The sequence below is a fragment of the Phyllostomus hastatus genome, unplaced genomic scaffold (assembly GCF_019186645.2).
Source record: "Phyllostomus hastatus isolate PE091 unplaced genomic scaffold, TTU_PhHast_1.1 phas_scaffold_501, whole genome shotgun sequence".
Classification (NCBI taxonomy): Eukaryota; Metazoa; Chordata; class Mammalia; order Chiroptera; family Phyllostomidae; genus Phyllostomus; species Phyllostomus hastatus.
The window spans coordinates 70,656,867-70,674,970 of NW_025334033.1; the positions used below are offsets into that span (position 1 = coordinate 70,656,867).

General features: G+C 65.5%; 1 protein-coding gene across 1 annotated transcript; it reads right to left on the reverse strand.

The window, feature by feature from the left end:
• Positions 1 to 327: 327 nt before the first annotated feature.
• Positions 328 to 15,764, reverse strand: MOK (MOK protein kinase). Its single transcript, XM_045821968.1, has 11 exons — positions 15,265 to 15,764; positions 9,745 to 9,834; positions 8,138 to 8,208; positions 6,335 to 6,413; positions 6,192 to 6,240; positions 4,442 to 4,620; positions 3,598 to 3,699; positions 2,554 to 2,727; positions 1,928 to 2,042; positions 500 to 697; positions 328 to 419 (listed from the first exon to the last, which is right to left on the reverse strand). Exons 1-11 carry the CDS (start codon positions 15,762 to 15,764, stop codon positions 339 to 341), a joined length of 1,638 nt encoding a protein of 545 aa, XP_045677924.1. The 3' UTR covers positions 328 to 338.
• Positions 15,765 to 18,104: the final 2,340 nt, after the last annotated feature.

Consider the following 18,104-nt stretch of genomic DNA (forward strand, 5'->3'; position numbering starts at 1 on the left):
GACGTGTCCTCCGGACACAGTGCGACCACAGCGGCCACTCTTCGGTGCAAGTCTGCGCGGGCATGCTGCAAGGACATGGCTGGGGACATGCCCAGGGCACACATGGCACGCACGGCGAAGCCCCGCCACCGTCACACACAACACACGCTGAATCGTTTGGATTCATATAAAAAAGTATAAAATATTTCCTGCCCCAAATTCTTAGGCTACAAAAGTGAAGTGGAGCCTCGCATGAGGTGGTTTTACAAACAGGTCGGAGCGGGCCGTGCAGCGGGTGTCAGGTGTCGGGGCGCTGGGGCGGCCGGCCGGCCTCTGCTCAGCAGCCCCCGCCTCTCCGCTCAGCAGCCCCCGCCTCTCCGCTCCGCGGCAGGCAGGCGGCACCGCTTCACGTCAGCCTTGACCTCCCTCTGCGGGTCTGCCTGGTGGAGAAACGGCGGCCACTCAGTGCCGGCCCGCGTGGAGGCGGCCGCTGCGCTCAGGGGAGCCCTTGAGGCGCTACCTTCTGGTTTGCTCCCAGGCACTCCAGGGGCCTCAGCCGCGGGGCCGCCCCGCGCCCTCTGTGTCCGAATACGGGGGGCAGCGCCAGGCGGGGGGACGGCAGGCTGGTCGCCCCTGAGAGCTTCAGTCTGGGCAGCTCCGTCCGGCCGGCGGGTGCCGGCCTCCCGGGCCGGTCCTCCTGCTGCTTCAGGGGCCACTGCTGAAACAGGACGCGGGTCAATGGGGCCCGCCTGGCGTCTCCCCCGTGGAAATCGGGGGAGACAAGAGGCTCTTTGGCGCCATTTCTACCGGACGCAGCTTCCTGGTCACGAGACACGACCAGGCAACACGTGCCGCCCCGGCCACCCGAGGTGAGGCGGCCACCCTCTGCGGCCACAGCGGAGCCGCGGTGTCCATGCTGCAGGCTCCTGCGTGCCACCACGGGGCCGGCCGACCAGGGCACCGCCTCCTGCCCAACCCCCGGGTCCGCCGGACCTGCTGCCACCTGCTTCTGTGCAGCTGGTGGACAAGGAGTGGCTTTTATCTTTTCACATGCATGTTTCCACGTGCGCACTGTGGCCGTGCAGACGTGCGTGGGCCGGCCTCGGACCGCAGGCGGGCCCCTGGTGGGGACCGGCAAGGTGACACAGACAGACAGACGTCCGAGCCGCCAGGAGGGGCGGCTGAGCAGGGAGGGACCGCAGTTGGGGGGCAAACGAGGGAGGCCCAGGGCAGGGAACGGGCGTCTGCGGTGTGGGGCCCGAGCAGTGGGAGGGGAGCTGCGGGCAGGCACCCCGGGAAGGCGTGGAGAGGAAAGCAGCGTGGGCGGCAGGCCGGGGCATCAGCGCTGCGGCGCCGGCCGCGGGTGGGCGGGGCCTGAGCAGCCGCCGCAGGGACGCTCCGCACGCGCTGGCGTGGGAGGAAGCGGATGCTGGGGTGGCAACGTCACCACGGACCCCGGGGGCCCAGCACGCGGCACGTGAAGCAGGGGTGACGGCGCTGAAGCCGCTCCTGAGCCGGAGCGTGAGCCGCCTCTGTGTTGGTGGGACGGCGCTCCGCCGCACTGCCGGCTCACGGGCTGGGGGCCCAGCGCAGATGGCACGCACTGCAGGGGGGGGGGCCCGGGGCGGGGAGGGGGGGCCAGCTGGGTGGTCTGGGCGGTCTGGGCCAGGGCGGAGCTTCTCTGTGCCCGAGCGAGGGTCCCTCTGAGGGCCCAGGAACAGCACCTGGGGGCACTCTGGCGCCCAGCCAGGCCCGGGCTGGAAGAGCCCCACTGCCGCTGGCCCGGCCTGCTCACACAGACGGTGTCCTGGTCCCTAAGCTGGGGGGCGGGCGGAAAGGGCCCCGGAGCCGTGGCTGGCCTGGTGTCGGCCCTACTCAGAGACACAGGCCTCCTGAGGACGGCCGGTCCTGCCACAGCGGCCCGCCAGCTCGTGGACTCCCTCCGCACCTGCTTTCTGCTCTCCTTGGAGGTCTGCCAGTTGCCGCAGGGCGGGTCCCCGGCCACGGGGCGCTCCGGGAAGACGGCGTCTCTGTGGCTGCCCAGAGCCTGCTTCTCTGCCGCCCTGCGGGGAGGGAGGAGGGAGGGGGGAGCGACAACCCCTGAGAGCCGCCTGAACGGCGCCGGCCTCTCGGTCTCCTCGTGTGTCTGCCCTGCACGTGGTCACTGCCTCCGCTCTTTCCCGGGAGCTTCTCCAGGACCTTTTCCCCTTTGCTGTCCCGGCCCCACAGCCTCTGGGCTGCAGCAGAGGGGACTCTGTGAGTTGTGGGTGTGGCCCTGCCACAGGCCCGCCCCTGCCCGGGACTCGAGGTCAGGGTCAGACTTCAGCTGCACGGTCACACGCAGGAGTGGCCAGAGGTGTGGGGTCAGACGCCGTGGGCGTGCACTTCCCACGCTGGGTGCACACGATGCCCGCTCGGACCTCACAACCAGCTCACCCCGTTCACCCTGGGGTGTGCAGGGGGCCCCCCCCCATCCTAACAAGGGAGTGCTCCGGGTGTTTCAGAAAAGGGCGGGTCAGACAGAGCGCTGTCCGGGGCCCCTCCGGCCTGCCCCACAGTCTCCCGAGCGCCCACCTCTGCTCCCGGAAGTAGGGGTGCTGCAGGGCCTGGTGGGCCGTGATTCTCTCGTCGGGGTCATAGGCCACCATGGCGCGCAGCAGGCAGAGGCCTTGCGGGGGCAGGCTGGCCGTCGGGAGAGGTATCCCTGACCCCTTTTTAAAAGGAAAATCAAAACTCATAGCTCTCGACCTGCATTGGGAGCCCAACGACAACAAGCGGTCACGCCGTTACTGAGTGCACGCGGCCGTCGTCACGACGACTCTACAGGGCCCTGCACTGGGGGCCCGTCCGCCACCCGAGGGGCCCGGCCGTGCAGCGCCCAAACCACAGCACGTGCCGCCCGGGCTCGGCCCCGTGGGGACGGTGGGCTCACGGCACGGGGCCAGGTCCTCGCACTGGCAGACGTGCCCCGAGGGTGCCGCCAGCGGTGCGGTGGGGGGGGGTCTCTTCTCTGTCCTCCCCCCCCTCCCCCCAGGCTCTGCTGCGAGCCTCAAACTGCTCTAACGCGTGCGGTCCTGGGGCGTAAAGGAGGGGCAGCGGTGAGGCCCGTGCGCGGTGAACGGAAGAGCAACGCCCTTCCTCAGACAGACCGACACCACGCTTCCACCCGAGGACAGTGGGAGGGGGGGGCTTCCCCAGCAGCCGTCACTCCTCGCTTTCCTCGGTCTCGGGGCTGCTGGGTGCCGCCCACCCCTCAAGCCCACGGGGCCCTCGCGGGGGGGGGGGGCCACTCCCCGGCTCTTCTTCCTCATTGAGCAGCTCAGCGCCCTAGAGTCCTGGTGCCCTGGCTGGTGCCGGGGCGTGGGCGAAGCGGGGTGGCCGCTCGCAGCCCTCCTGCACCCGAGGGCCCTGCGTTGGGTCGGTGCCCAGGCTGCTGCCCGCAGCGGGGTGGTGGGGGCTGTCCCGTGACACTCTCGGCAGAGCGCCCCCCTGTGCCCCCGGGGCTCTGAGGGGCTTGCAGCCCCTTCGGCGGCAGCGGGGACCCCGGTGGACTGAGGGGCCCCACCCCCGGGCCCCCTGGCTGCCCCCACGGGACCCTCGGGGCCACAGGGCACTTACTGCTTGAACTTGGTGAGGGTCTTGGCGGGAGGGGTGCCCATGACGTCGTGGATCTTCGAGATCTGGTCCAGCTCGTTGACCCCGGGGAAGAGGGGCTGCAGGCTGGGGGGACGCGACGGGGCTGTGGTCAGGGCCGTCCCCGGCACCCTGGTCACCCCAACCCCGCGGCCCTGCGACGCCCACCCGAAGTAATTCACGGCCTCGGAGCGCGAGAGAGGGCGGGCTCCCCGCGCTTTTGGACTCAGGGGAGTCACCCATCCGAGTGGTCCCGGGCCAAAGGTGTGCACTTGCATCGGGACCGGTCACGCAGCCAGCGGGGGAGGAGGCAGGAGGCCTGGGCACCCCCCCCGCCCCCCGCTGTCCTGCGCTGGTGTGCATCCCCCCCCAGACGGTGAGCGCGCCCCACGCCTGACCGCCCGCTGTGAGCCATTGAGGACCCGGCTTGGGCAGCTTCGGGCTGCCCCCCGGGCCCCCTCCTCCCTTCTTGCCATGCCATGTCCCGTCCCGGGGGGAAGCCCCAAGGCCAGGGTGTCAGGCCCGGGGCCACCGCTCACACCCCCACGGCAGGACCCCCGGGTGGCGGTAACAAGTTTCCGCTCAGTTCCTAGCTTGGCGGCTGGTCGTTTCACCGCCGCCGCCGCCGAGGCAGAGACCCAGGGCAGGGGGTGCCGGGGGAGGAAGGCGCGGACCCCGTCCTGTTCTCCGTCACCAGCAAGCAGGAAATGTGCCGACAGGAAGCACGGTCCCACGGAAAGCAGGCACAGCCCCGGGACGACCGTGACACCGTGTGGCACAGGCGCCCCCCCCCCACCCCGAGAGCGCGAGGCCTCGCCCGCGGCCCTACCTGGCCATCTCGTAGAGGACGCAGCCGGCGCTCCACAGGTCCATCTTGTAGCTGTAGCAGCCGTCCGTGAGCAGGCACTCCGGGGCGCGGTACCAGCGGGTGGAGATGTACTCCGTGTGCGGCTGCTCGGCGTAGACGCTGCAGCAGGACCCGAAATCCCCGAGCTTCAGGACGTCCTGCTGCGAGGGGGGGGGAGGCAGGGACACTGCCCTCTGTCCTGGGGGGGAGGGCTGTTGCGCCGTGGGCCACCCCCAGCAGTCACGGGCATGGGGCTGGGGGGTCACCAGCACCTGCCCGGCTTGTAAAATGCAAATTCCCGGCTCTCCCTTTCTAAGCACCTGGAGGTGCCCCTCACAGGTAAGGAGGCGGGGCTTCCCTTCAGCAGGCCGTGTTGACAGGTGTTCTGGCTGTGCTTTACCAAGCTTTCCAAATGGCCACAGGTCCCGGAAAGAGTCAGGTCGCAGCGCCAGGCTGCGAAGGAGCCGCACCCCGCGGTCAGCTGCCGCGCCGCCTGCCCCGGGGCAGCCCGGCCTGGCCGGCACCCGTGGGCTCGCTCTTTGGAGCAGGTCGGGCGGACCCGGGAAGAAGCGGGTTTCAGGATATCCCCGCCGTTCTCCTTGCCCCTCACTTTCAGGTAGTAAAACCCAGGCTGTCGGTGACTTCGCGGCCCCGGCATTCACGGCCGCAGCGGACATTCCGCTCGGCGCGGCTCTGAGCCCGCCGGCCCGGGAAGCTCCGCGGGCCGCGCCTCCGCGCCCACTCCCCAGCGCGCCTCGCGGGGCTCGCGACGGAAAGGGCGAGGCGCGTCGGGAGGCAGGAGAAGCGCAGCCTGGGAACACAAAGCGGGGGCCTCGGGCCGGGGCGCCTCCGCAGTAACGGGGCTCCGACGGAAAGAGCGGACGGCAAGGCCGAAGGGGCGGGGTCCGCGGGGAGATGGAGACTCTAAGATAAAGAGTCAGAAGGAGACGCTAAAGCATATTTTCTCTAACTGGCAAAAATGAAACAGGACTCTGCCGGGCGGCCCGACGGACGGCACGCAGCCGAGGGAGGAGCCAGGTGGGCGGGCCGCCAGCCGTGCCCCGCGCGTGCGCGCGCACAGAGGAGATCCGGCCGGGACAGAGGGGAACGCCCAGCAACTCGGGGGGCGGGGGGCGGTTTCCAAAGGCGAGGCCCAGGTCCGGCGACTCGGCCGAATCCCAGGATAGCGACGCTGAGGGACAGCAGCCGGACCGGAGAAAACTGCATTCCAGCCACTTCCATCTATAGAGCCTTCTGGACAATGGAAACTAATCCTGTGACAGCAGAAAGCCAGCTGCTCTGCGCCTGGGTCGAGGGCTGGGGCAGGGGGCACCCGCGGGCCGTCCCCTCGCCACGGTGAGGGCTGCGGTGCCGGCGTCCCGGGTGGGCGCACGTGCCGAAGCCGCCGCTCGTTCACGTGGCTTTGGGGGCGCAGACCAGAGCCGGGGCCCCGACTCTCCCACTTTGAGGTTCCGAATGTTTAGGATGATAGTTTGAAAGGGGCTTGATTTTGGATATCGTCTGAGCCAGGTGCCCGAGATTGTCTTCTTCCACCACATGTACGGCATCGGTGACGTTTATCAACTAAGCCGTTTTTCCCAACCGGGAGGGAACACGGAAAAACAGGAGCAGACCCCGCAGCCAGGTATCATCTGGGCTTGAAAGCGCACCCAGCGGGAACCGGAGGTTCCACCTTTACGCCGATACCCATTTTTCACACAGACGCCCTTACCTTTATTAATATATTTTCCGGTTTGACATCTCTGTGAAATATTCCACTCCTGCGTTCAACAGAAAAGGAAGGACACAATTGGTCGCGCCTCACTCGCGCCAGTTGCTCCGCGCGGCCGCGGGGGGGCGCCGCGCCCGGCGCACCTGTGCACGTGGTCCAGGGCCCGGCACAGCTGGTACGCGTAGCGCGCCACCTTGCGCTCCGACAGCGGGCGTCTTCTCCCTGCGCGGCAAGCAAACGGCCCGGCGCCGGCGCCGGTACCGGCGGTACTTAGGCCCTTTTTGTACATAAAAAGCAGAACCCATTCTTACTTAACAGAGTGTGAAAATCTAGCCTCCCCTGTGAGAAGCCACGGGAAGCAGTCGTACGGGAAACATGGAGTGCGCCTACGGAACGAGCCGCTTACGTTCTCCCCAGCAGCGTGGCTCCGCCTGGCGCGACGGTGCCCGCGTGCCCTTCGCCGTGGGGGCGGTGTCGGGTAAGACCCCCGGGGCAGCCTGGTCTGACACACCTGCCGGGGCCTGGGGGCTTCCCCAGGACGCCGCCCCTCCGATTGCAGACCAGGGAGCGTCGGGAGTCCCCCGGGAACCCAGAGTTTTCCTGGGCTCCGGTCTGGACGGAAAGGTCCACTCAGAGGGGGACAGACCGCGGCCGCAGGGCAGCAGGGCCTCACTTCGCTCCCAGAAGACCGATGGCTTCTCTGCCGTCCTGCCCGGCTCTAACCAGGGGCCGCCTGCTGCCCCACTGGGCTGACGCGGGCGAGCAGCACGCCAGCTCGCTGGGCGTCCGCGCCGCCTGTGTCCCACGTGGCCCGCCCCGCCCCGCAGGCCTGTGGGACGTGCTACCCCTGACCGCACTCCGGCGCCCTCCTTCTCCTGGTTCGGGGACTCGTCGCTGCTCACTCGGTTTTAATGGCACAGGCGTGTGCTTTAAGCTATTACTTTTTAAATCTGTAAAGTAACCATTCTCACTTACCAACTCCGAACACCAGGAGCACGTCCCATCGGCACTATTGGCCCCGTGTTTCCTCTTTGGTCCCAGTGGAGGAGCCCGCTCCCCGCTCCTGGGCACCCCGCCCCTCTGCAGCCCTGGGTGAGGGCGCGGTGCCGCCCCCACCCCGGAACCCCCGCCCCTGAACCCCCTCCCGATGGAGGAGCGAAGCTGCTGGGGAAACAGGCGCCCTGTCTGCTCCAGCACCCTGACCAAGTTCAGTTTCACCAAACCCTCTCATCCGGAACAGTCCGAGCGTTGCCACGGGCAACACTAGTCACGTGGCAAAGTTCAAGTCAGCACGAGGATCACCTACGGCCTTTGCTGTCCTCCGTGCTGAGGGACGGTGGCTGCCAGCATGGCCTGCTGTGACAGAGTCATGGCACACACCCCCTCCCGCCAGAGACCACGGTCCCCAGGCCTGTGCCTGGCTTGGCTGGCCGGGCTTGGAGGCACCCTTGGGGGCCACCACAGTGTCCACGGCACCGCTCACACGCTCGCCCCCGGTGTCTCCGAAGGACGCACGGCCCCAACTGGCAGGGGGCGAGTCAGGCCCAGTGTGGAGCCTGGGCACGGACGGCGGCCCACGTCGTCGGTCCCGGCCACTCTCGAGGGCGGCCCTCCCGCTCTGCTCGCCTAGGCTGGCCCCTCTTGCACACGCGCTCCAACTCAGGACCCGCCGCCGCGGAGCCCACGAGTGCGTGCTGGCTCGCCTAGGCTGGCTCCGTGGACTGAGTGCTGGTCTGCGAACCAAAGGGTCGCTGGTTCCACTCCCAGTCAGGGCGCAGGCCTGGGTTGCAGGTCAGGCCCCTGTTTGGGGGCGTGTGAGAGGCAACCACACATCGATGTTTCTGTACCTGTCTTTCTCCCTCCCTTCTCTCTCTGAAAATAAACAAATAAATGAATAAATAAACACATGAAAGTTCTTGGATTAGCTTTCAAATGAGTCCACGTACCTCGTATCAGCTCATAAATATTCACGTCCATCAGTTCACATATCAGCGCAAGAGACCCAGATTTTCTGTCGCTGAAGAAGAAAGCAGGACTTTAAGGGCGTTGTCAGGCCTTCGTCAGAAAAGACAATCAAACATCTGACTCATCTGCAAACATTTCTGGTAAAAATGACGCACTCCCACACCAGACAGAGTCTAAGGGGTAATGACTGAAAGAGGAGAAGTTTTTACTTTAAGTAAATATTCCAGGTAAAATTAATTTGAAATCACAGCAGAACTGCACTTCAGGCAAACACTTTAACCCCTTCCCACCCGCCGGTTTCCGAAGCCGCGGGTCGTGACCCCGGAAACTCTGCTCTGGGCACAGAGAAGCCCGAGGGCGGGGGCGGGGCCCAGCAGAACCTCGGGGGGAGAGGGGGGGTGCAATAGCCCTGTGACCGCGACCTCGGTTTCATTGTACCTGAACAGCACCCATGGGGTTGGGGTACTCCTCAACGGGGAGCAGAGCCCAGGAGCCGGTCGGGAAAAGGGGGAAAGATGAGAGACATCACCCTTGTGGGGGGTGGGGGCAGGGGGCGGGTACCGTGGCCTCTGGCTGAGCCGCCAGCTTCTCCTGAGCTCACACAGCCCCGAAAGGGACCCCCGGCCCCAGGCCGGGCAGCCCGTGGGCCCCCACTGGCTCTGGGTGCCTCGGGTGGGGCTGGGAGGAGGCCCACGCCAGCTCCGGACAGAGACGCTTTCTGAAGGACTCGTGAAGCGCCGCTGCCGCGGGCCGGGCCGGGCCTGTGCCCCGCAGACGGCCGTCTCCAGGCCCAGCCCAGACTGACCGCTCCGGACGGCGCCGGCCAGGAGGCCACACAGCCAGGGCCAGGGAGCTGACGCCACGTTTAAAACTGCTCGCGCCTCTGGGAACGCCTGCCGCCCGCAGCTGTCGGAGGCTGTGGCTGCTGGCCGGGTCGTAAAGTCCAGGCTGCCTTCTCGGGACCCGGGCTGCGCTGGCCCAGGGCAGGCGGGACCTGGATGCCCTGAGGAGCCTGGCCCCCCATCTGGGTCCGGGTCCCGGTCCCGGGTGCAGGGCCCAGTCGCCCACGCCTGCAGACTGGCTGCATCTGGCTCTCCTGGCTGGTAAGCGAGCCTATGGACGCAGCCCACAGTTAGACCAGAAATGGCACCCCCTCACCCCTGAAACTGTGCGGTCGGAGGGAGAGCGGCTGCAGGCAACCACGGAGCGAGCGCGGCAGGGGAAGGGAGAGCCGTCCGAGGTGCGCCCACAGAGCCATCCCTGAGGGCTGCGGCTTGCACCGGGTGGGGGCTGGGGGGTGGGGGGTGTGGGGGGGTCTCCGTGCCCAGAGCCGCCACTGGCCCACAGCAGCCTCACTGGCCGGGAGCCGGGGACTCCGTGCGCTCGAGCGTGGCCTGGGTGGAGGCCCTGCTGCCTTAGGGGTCGGGCACACGGCCACGGGTCAACAGGCGACTTAAGATGAAAACCGTGACTCTCAGAGCAGCTAAGCAAACGTCTAAAATGCCCACCTCGGTTTTATTTTTCTTAAAGAGAGATTCAGTCACCGCCATCGAGTCCAGACACCGCCGCCGGGCCCGGGCGTACTTACAAGACCACCTCGTGCAGCGTGAGGATGTGCGGGTGCGGGTTCAGGTGCCGCAGGGCTCGGACCTCCCGGAGGCTGTTGGCCTGCTCCAGGCTGCTGTGCGGGCAGAGACAGGGCGCCCCGCGTCACTCGGGCCGGCCGCCGAGGCCGGCCAAGACGCCGCTAGCAGCCCCCCGCGGTCGCAGCTGGAAGACGCAGCAGGCTCAGCCGTGCCTCTCCCATGGGCGGCTACAGTTCAGCTTGTCGAGGTTCCGCACTGTCTCACGGAAGCCAGGGTCCCCCCAGCCCCAGCAGACGGGCAAACCATCCCACCTACGCTCCTGGAGGGGTACCCCGGTGGTTTCTGCTGCTGTTAATACATGCAGACACAGATAATAAAACCCCCTGTTCATCAGTTTATGGGAGCTAACCACCTGAGCGGTGTAAGCGCCACGTGAAAAGGAGCATTTTTAATTTCACGGATGGACCCACCCTTCCTTCTTATCGTTTCTGAGGGCTGCGCATCTTTTCAGCTTCCTTCACCTGGCCACAGGTGTCCCCTCAGCACCCGGGGGACACGCGGCCGCACGGCCCGCCCCAGAGTTCTGAGGGGAAGCGATGGTGGGGTGCCCTCTCCTCGGGCGGGCGAGTCCGCCCCGCTGCCCTCTGACCCGTCTCTCGCGCCGGCCAGCGGCTGGGGGCCCGGTGGGGAGGAAGGAGACCCCCCGAGCCGTCTGAGAGTGAGGTCGCCTCAGGCTAGAATGTTCTGGCGTCTCGGGGACGCACTGGAGGAAGAACTCGGGCCACACATTAAAGGCATTGCGACACGTAATTGCAAACAAATTCCCGTAATGTTTTAAGTGAATTTGTGATTTTGTGTTGGGCCACATTCATGGCCATCCCGGGAGGCCCCCGGCCTGCAGGCCATGGTGGGACACCCCTGTTCTAGACCCTTCTTTCATTGCCACCCGCAGTCCCCTCCCACTCAGGACAAAGAACAAAAAAGATGCTGCCCACCACGTGGGGCCAGGTCCAGAAGGAGGGCCCTCTGGTGGCTGGAACGGGGGCACAGGGGGGCTGGGGGTGCTGGGCAAGGAGCCAGGAGCAGGGCGGGGGGGGCCGCACCCCGGACGCTCAGGCGGCGGCCGCTGGCTGCCCAGAACAGGCGGCGCTGCCTTGGCCGAGCCCCGGCGGCAGTGGCGGCAGGAGTCGTCCAGGCGGACCACAGGGTCGGCTGCACCATCGCGTCCCTTTCCGGACCCTCACTCCCGCTGGGTGGCACTCCGGTGCGTGAGTGGCCTCTCATGAACGCTTCACAAAAACCTTACGAAAACCCAAATTATTTGGCAAGGCTCTATCTGAGTCTTTTAAAAATAATTTCAGATGCTCTTTTATTTAGAAACCCTGTGCCTCCTTGTTTTGATCAAGTCACACAGCCTGTCTTCAGCTATTTAAAAAATGCTGCCTAAAATAGAGCCGTACTTCTAAAATAGCCACTGACGGCGATGCCAGCCGGTCGAGAGCCGGGGGACCCAGTGCTGCCACTGATGTCAGCCCCCGCAGCTCGGCCCCCACCACCCCGGCCTCACCCTCCCTCTGCGGGCCGTGGGTCCTTCGGTCCCAGCGTGCCCTGACTTGACCCCACCCGCCCCGTCGCCGCTCAGCCTTGACGGGCGTCCGAAGGTGTCGAACTGGCCATCGGCCTTCAGCGGGGACCCTGCGCCGGGGACCCTGCGCCGGACCCCCTCACAGCGACTGCGGCCCCCCGGGGCACGGCAGTGACGGTTCTTCTAGTCCTGAGGACGTGGTCTGTGTGTGAGTCTCTCGTCCACGGACACGGAACTTGTGAGTGAAATACCGGTGCCTTCAGGTTCCCCGCTCTCGCCAGCGGCCCGGCGACAACGCCCTTGCGCACGCGGTGTGGCTCTCCCTGCACCCCAGCTGCACCGGAAGGCGGTCCCCGCTCGGCGCTGAGGCGTCTGCGGCCGGCCGTGCGCGTTTCTGGAGGCATCTGTGTGTCTGTCCCACGCATCAGCTCCACGCAGGCCCGGGTCCCTAGGGTGTGGGTCCTTCTGCGTCAAGGCGGTGGCCACAGTCTCCCACAGGCGGTCAGAGACCTGGTCAGAAACGCGCTCCACAGCCCGGACCCCCACGGCACTGGCGGCCGGCGCCCCGTCCGAGCCTCCAGCACCCGGTGCCACGGAGGCGCGGCGCTGTCCTCGCCCGCCGCTGCGGCGTCTCCGGGGCTGCAGCCCTCACGGAGGGGGAGCCTCCCACAGGGACGCCGCCCTGCAGCCCCGGGTGATTTCCCCGGGGAACGGTTGCAAACACTCAAGAAAGGAACACTCCGGCACATTTCACACAAGGAGAGGCACGGAGCACCAGCAAGCAGCGGACCTGCAGGGCGGGTCCCACACTCGGCCCCAGCACTGGCCGCCGGTGACGCCAGGCAGGTTAGGGACCTTCTCTCTCTGGCCCACGGCCCCTGGTCTGAAAGGAGGCAGCAGGGCCTCCGCCTCCAAGGGCCATGCGCGGGCGGTGACGCGAGGACAGGTGACGCGTGGGCGAGTGACGCGTGGGCGAGACCCACCCAGGGCTGGCAGGGTGGGCAGCGGGGCTCGGAGCGGCTGCCGCAGTCGCCTGGCATGGCTGCCGTCGCCGCCTTGAGTCTCTCCCGCCGCCCACACCCTGCGCAGGGCCGTCCGGAAGGGCGGAGAGAACAGCAGAGAGGTTTTCACCGTAGGGGAGAGCTAGTCGTTTGATGCTGCTGCTGGAGACTCCAGAACTCGGAAAGCGAGACAGAGTGTCTTCCGGGTTCAAAACCAAAACCAAAGAACAGCATTCAATGTGGGGATCAAGACTCAGCGACACGCCTTGGTTGGCGTAGCTCAGTGGACTGAGCGCGGGCTGCGAACCAAAGTGTCGCAGGTTCGATTCCCAGTCAGGGCACATGCCTGGGTTGCAGGCCATGACCCCCAGCAACCGCACATTGAAGTTTCTCTCTCTCTCTCTCTTTCTTCCTCCCTTCCCTCTCTAAAAATAGATAAATAAAATATTTAAAAAAAAAGAATCAGTGACACGAGAGCATCCAAAAATTATTAGCAACCTCATTCCTAGAAATGACACCAAAGTGCTTCACTTTCTAGAAGAAACATAAAGTCGTTTCTTCCTACCATTCGGAAACAGCAGCCATACCTTCCCCAACAGAGAAAGCTCACTCCAGACCTCCTGGGGCTGGCTGGGTGGTTTCACTTGACTGTTGTGCTTTTCAGTTTGAAACGATTTCAGACGCACAGCTGAGTCGCAAGGATGGTGCGGAAAGCTCCTGTCGCCACCCACCCCCGACGTTCACACCTCACCCAGCAATGATCAAAACCGAATTAACGTGGGCACGGCTCTGCTAGTTCAACCAGACGCTCTACTCAACCCCCCCGCCCCCCATTCTCCCACTACTGTCTTCTCCTCTTCCGGGGTCAGGACGCCGCCCTGCACTCGGGGGCCCTCAGGCACCTCCGCTCCCGGATGGTTCCCGGGGGGGGGGGGGGGGCCCTGTGTCGCGTCCCGGACAGGTGTGAGCGCCCCGGGCAGGCGTTGCGCAGGGGCGCCTGCACCTGCCTGGTCCGATGCGTCCTCACAGTTAAACTGAGACTGCGGGTCTCTGGGAAGCGACTCCGTGGAGGTGACGAGCCCCTCCCATCCCAGCAGGCAGGCCAGAGAGCGCGGAGCATCGCCTGTCCCATTCCTGATGGCGTCCCGTCAATCAGCTGGCTAAGTGGCAGCGTCCAGGCATCTCGCGGTGCAGCTGCTGCCTTTCCCTTTTCACTGTCTGTTCTGGAGACACAAGGCCCTGAGCCCAGCCCACGTTCAAGGGAAGGAACGCGGGCCCTGCCTCCCAGAGGGAGGCATATCCAGTAACTCGAGGACACAGTTGAAACCACCACGGTAATTACCAACAGGGAGGGGAGGGCGGGCGGCGGCGGCGGCGGAGGCCGTGCGTGCGGAAGCCCCGTTCCCCGGAGCCTCCCTCCCGTGGGCGCGGTCTGTCTGTCCGGCCGGCGGGGGTTACTGCCGCGCCTCTCCGGTGGCCTTCTCTTTCCCTCGCTCCCGCCGTGTTTGCTAACGGGATTCTCCTCCTGTGAGTCAGACCTGCCCGGCCCCGGCGTGTTTACCCACGCGGGCATTTACCCAGGTCGGCGTGCACTCGTGGTTATCTGCCTGGGGGGGGATGGAGGGACGGATGCAGAAGTGGAGAGAGGCGGAGGGTGCGCGCACCGGCCAGCGCGCACCGGCCAGCACGCACGCGCACTGGCCGCGGCCACCGAGCTCGCCCGCCGGCGGGCGGTGCCACTCCGGCCGCAGTGAGCGCACGTGGTGCGGGAACCTGGTCTCCCGGCGTCCTCCTGCAGCCCAAGGAGCCAGGGCTCCTCAGAGACGCGGAGGGTCCGAGGGCCTGCGGCGCGTGTCTCCACGGGAGGCTGCTCCGCCACACGGGCCGTCAGCACGCGGGCCTCGCCTCCTGCACTGCCTGCCCGAGGCGCAGCGGTGGAGGTGGAGGCGGGGAGAGGGACCCCGAGAACGCAGCGCCGGGAGGACCGGCCGGAGCAGAGGACCGCGCGAGGCCGGCAGCTGCAGTCGTAGCAGAGCCGGTCAGCGGCCACCCGCTCCGGGCGGCCGAGGAGACGTCTGGACGCAGAGCTGGCTCTGCCTCCCTGCGACCCAGAGGGACAACTGTCGCGTGGCGTCACATCTCTAAGCACCTGTGCTCCTGCACAAACCAGCGCTGACCGCCTCAGTCCCATGGGGACGTCAGGAGGACGAAATTAGCGTCCTCCGCCCTCTCGGACTCCAGTGACTGCCCCACCCGCCCTTCTGCTCTGCGGGGCCATTTTTCACGCGGAGGGCCTGCAGCCCAGGCCTGCCCCCCAGCCCCGCAGAAGGCTCTGCGTCGTGGGGGAGGGTGACTGCCTGGGGAAACGTGCGTAGGGGTGCGGAGACCTCGACCCTCTGCACTGGAGGCCGGTCTCCCCCTCCCCCTCCCCCTGGTCTGCCGTGGGGCAGGCTCCGCGGTGAACCCGAAGACCCGGGAGGCTGCTCTGAGGGGCGGGGCCGCCGCCGCCGCCCTCCAGGGCACGAACCCACACCAGAGAGCCCCCCCCTCCACAGATGCCACCCGCGGAGCCAGCATCCCCAGCGCTGAAGGAAAGCTCGGTTCCTCGAGTCACAAGCCATTAAACCGCACGGGCGTCCGGTGCCCTGGGACGGAGGTTTCATTGCAAAAGCCCAGCACACACGACTTCACGGAAACGGGGAGTGTTGAGAGTGAGGCACGCGTGTGCAGTTTAAACTCCTGGTGGCCGTGAGTCACTGGCAGCACAGTGAACGGGGACGCCCGTGACACCCAGCACGGGAGGCCCAGGGCTAGCCCTCGCTGCCTGCGGAAGCCTGTGCCTCGCGAGCCGCCGCGTGCGTGCGGCCCCCCGCGGACAGACGCCGCCCCTGGCTCGAACCCGCAGCCGCGCGGTGCCCGCGGGGCCGGCCGCCTACCTCTCGAAGGGCTGCCTCATCTGCTTGCCTGCGTAGCAGCGTCCGTCCCGCAGGCTCTGCATCTTCACCACTTCCGAGAACGTCCCCTCGCCTATTTTGCCGATTACTCTGTAGTCTGCGAGCGAAACGACCACGAAAACCAGCTGCCCGTCACGCGCGCGCGCACTGTGCGCTCGTTCCCAGCCGGCGAGCCTCTTCTCTGTAACCAGCTGGCGGCCTGCGTCCAGGCTGGTTCTCCTCCCCCCCGCCCCCCGGGGTTCAGGGCGCCCCTCACTGGCTGTGCGGGCCGGAGCACCCCGGCCTCTCTGCGCTCCCCACCCGCACCCCAGGGCAGGGGACTGGTGACCAGCACCCTGGCGGGGTGCCAGGCCCAGAGCCACAAGACCTGGAGAGCAGAGGGGCAGGGGGGCCGGCGGGGGTGGCTCCGGGGGACATGGGCCTGGGCATGTGGTGGTGGGGGCGCTGCCCAGCAGCCTTGGGGTCACCCTCTCTGGTCCCATGGGGGCTGGGGCAGCTGCCTGCCCCTCCTGCAATCCCTGGCGTCCTGAAACCGACGGCAGCAGCACCCAGCCTCGCCGCCACCGCTGTCATCACCTGCAGAGGTGACAGTTTCACGAGCCTCTGATTCACGATGGGCGACCCCCTCCTGCCTGAAATGCCCAGTTGCAGCCCCCCCGCCCACGCCTTTCAGACACGGCACCTCTTTCACACCTGGTGTGCACTCTGGTTTGTTCACACCAGCAGGGAAAAGGTTAATATATTTTTAGAAGCAATGGAGGCTTTTAGAAATGATGCGTACTTTTTTAAAGTTCCTATTTCAGTCAATTTCCTACTTGGTTTTTACTGATAACAAGCTCTGAATGTACCCCTGGCTGGTGTGGCCCAGTAGGTTGGGCACTAGTCCGCGAACCAAAGGGTGGCCGGTTCGATTCCCAGTCAGGGCACATGCTGGGGTTGCGGGCCAGGTCCCCAGTAGGGGGCATGAGAGGCAGCCACACACGGATGTTTTTTCTCCCTCTCTTTCTCCCTTCCGTCCCTTTTCTCTAAAAATAAATAAATATTTTAAAAAAAAAACAGGACAGAAGAAATGGAAGGGCAAACTACTGTCTGAGAAAATATTTGCAACAAATACGACACCACCTGCCATGTTCATGAAGGTGTCTCCTTTTGCACCAGCGCCTGCCTCGCGAGCCTGGCTTTGTGTGGCGACGGGCACCGCACCTCGTCTTTGTCCGGTGGCACCAGGATGGCAGTGTACAGGGACACAGACGAGGCCCCCCGCAGGGCCGGCGGCAGCTACTGAAGGTCAGGGTGCAGCGGCCAGAGGGGTGCAGGGTTGAGCGGAAGCGGGAATCTCACTCCAGTGTGCACTCGACCACAGCTGCACTGAGCAAACCCCCTTCCGACAACAACGACGACAACGGCGACACCGTGCGCTTTAAGGCGGCTGAGCGCGAGCTCCGAGTGCGCGCCGCCGCTGTGGGGGCCGACCAGAGACCATCACCACCGACCAGCGGTGAGCGATGGAGGGGCTGGGGGGGAAAGGGCCACCTTCCCCAAGGCTCCGCCCTTGTGCTGGGGATGAACCGAGGATGAAAGGCAGGGGAAGAAAACAAAGAGGAAAGCCCCCATGAAAAATCTCCTGGGAAAGTATTTTCCTGCTCTTCTCCGACAGGGTCTGGCGTAGTCCCACAGGCCGTGAAGGTCAGACGAGACTCTGGTGCTGGCGCGGAGGTGGGGACCCTCTGCACCCTGGGTGGGCGGGCAGACTGGGGCGGCCTCTGGGGAGAGCAGCGTGGAGACGCCTCAGAAAACTGAAGATGGATCTGCCTTTTGACCCAGCGATCTGATCCCACTCCTGGGAGTGTGTCCGAAGGAACCCAGAACACTAATTGGAAAGAACGTAAGCGCCCCTGAGTTCACTGCAGCGTTATTCACGATCACTAAGACATGAAAACAGCCCCAGCGTCCATGGGTGGATGAGTGATGAGTGAATGAAACAGCCAGGGGACGACGTTTACACGGTGGAAGACGACTCGGCTGTAAAAACGAAGAAGAGTTAGTACGGACGGACCTGGAGAACATGATGCTCGGTGAACTGGGCCAGGCGGAGAGAGTCAGACACCAGGCGATCTCACGCACACGTGGGATCTAACAAACAAACTGAACCGACAAGGAACACGGGGGCAGACTCACGGAGAGCAGGATGACCGCGAAGCGGGGCAGGGGAAGGGGCGGGAGGATCGAGCAGAAAGGAAAAAGGACTCATGGACGCACACATACACACCAGCATGGAGATTGCTGGGGGGAGAGGGGCACAAGGGGACAAACGGGTGATGGAAAAAGTGCAGTAAAAACCCAGGAAGTTAGAGGAGAAGCGCGAAGACACCCGCCGCTGCGAAGGGTGCGGAGCTGTGCCCGCGAAGACAGCCACCCCGCGCACATTAACGGGAGGAGAGACGATCGGCAGCCGCCAAAACACAGAACAGACCCCCACCCAGGCTCCACCGGAAAGAGGACGCACTGTCACCGAATGGAAACGGTGGAGGAAAGGAAGATAAAGGAGACCATTTGTGTTCATTAAGAGTCTATTCACTTTTATTAGGCCGAGGCTTGTTTGTTTAAGTGGGATCTAAGCCTTATTTAACCGTGGAAGTGGAGGTCAAATTCACTTCTTGTGAAAGGAGAAACTTGTCAGGCCCAAGCGCAAACATTTGTATTCAAGCACGGCCCCTGGAGACATTTTTTCCCCTAAAGGCCTTAATCGAGGCAGGTGAGCCGCATCATCCGGGCTGGCGCCCAGCCGGCTGAGGAGGGTGGAGGAGGGGGGCAGGGGGCGG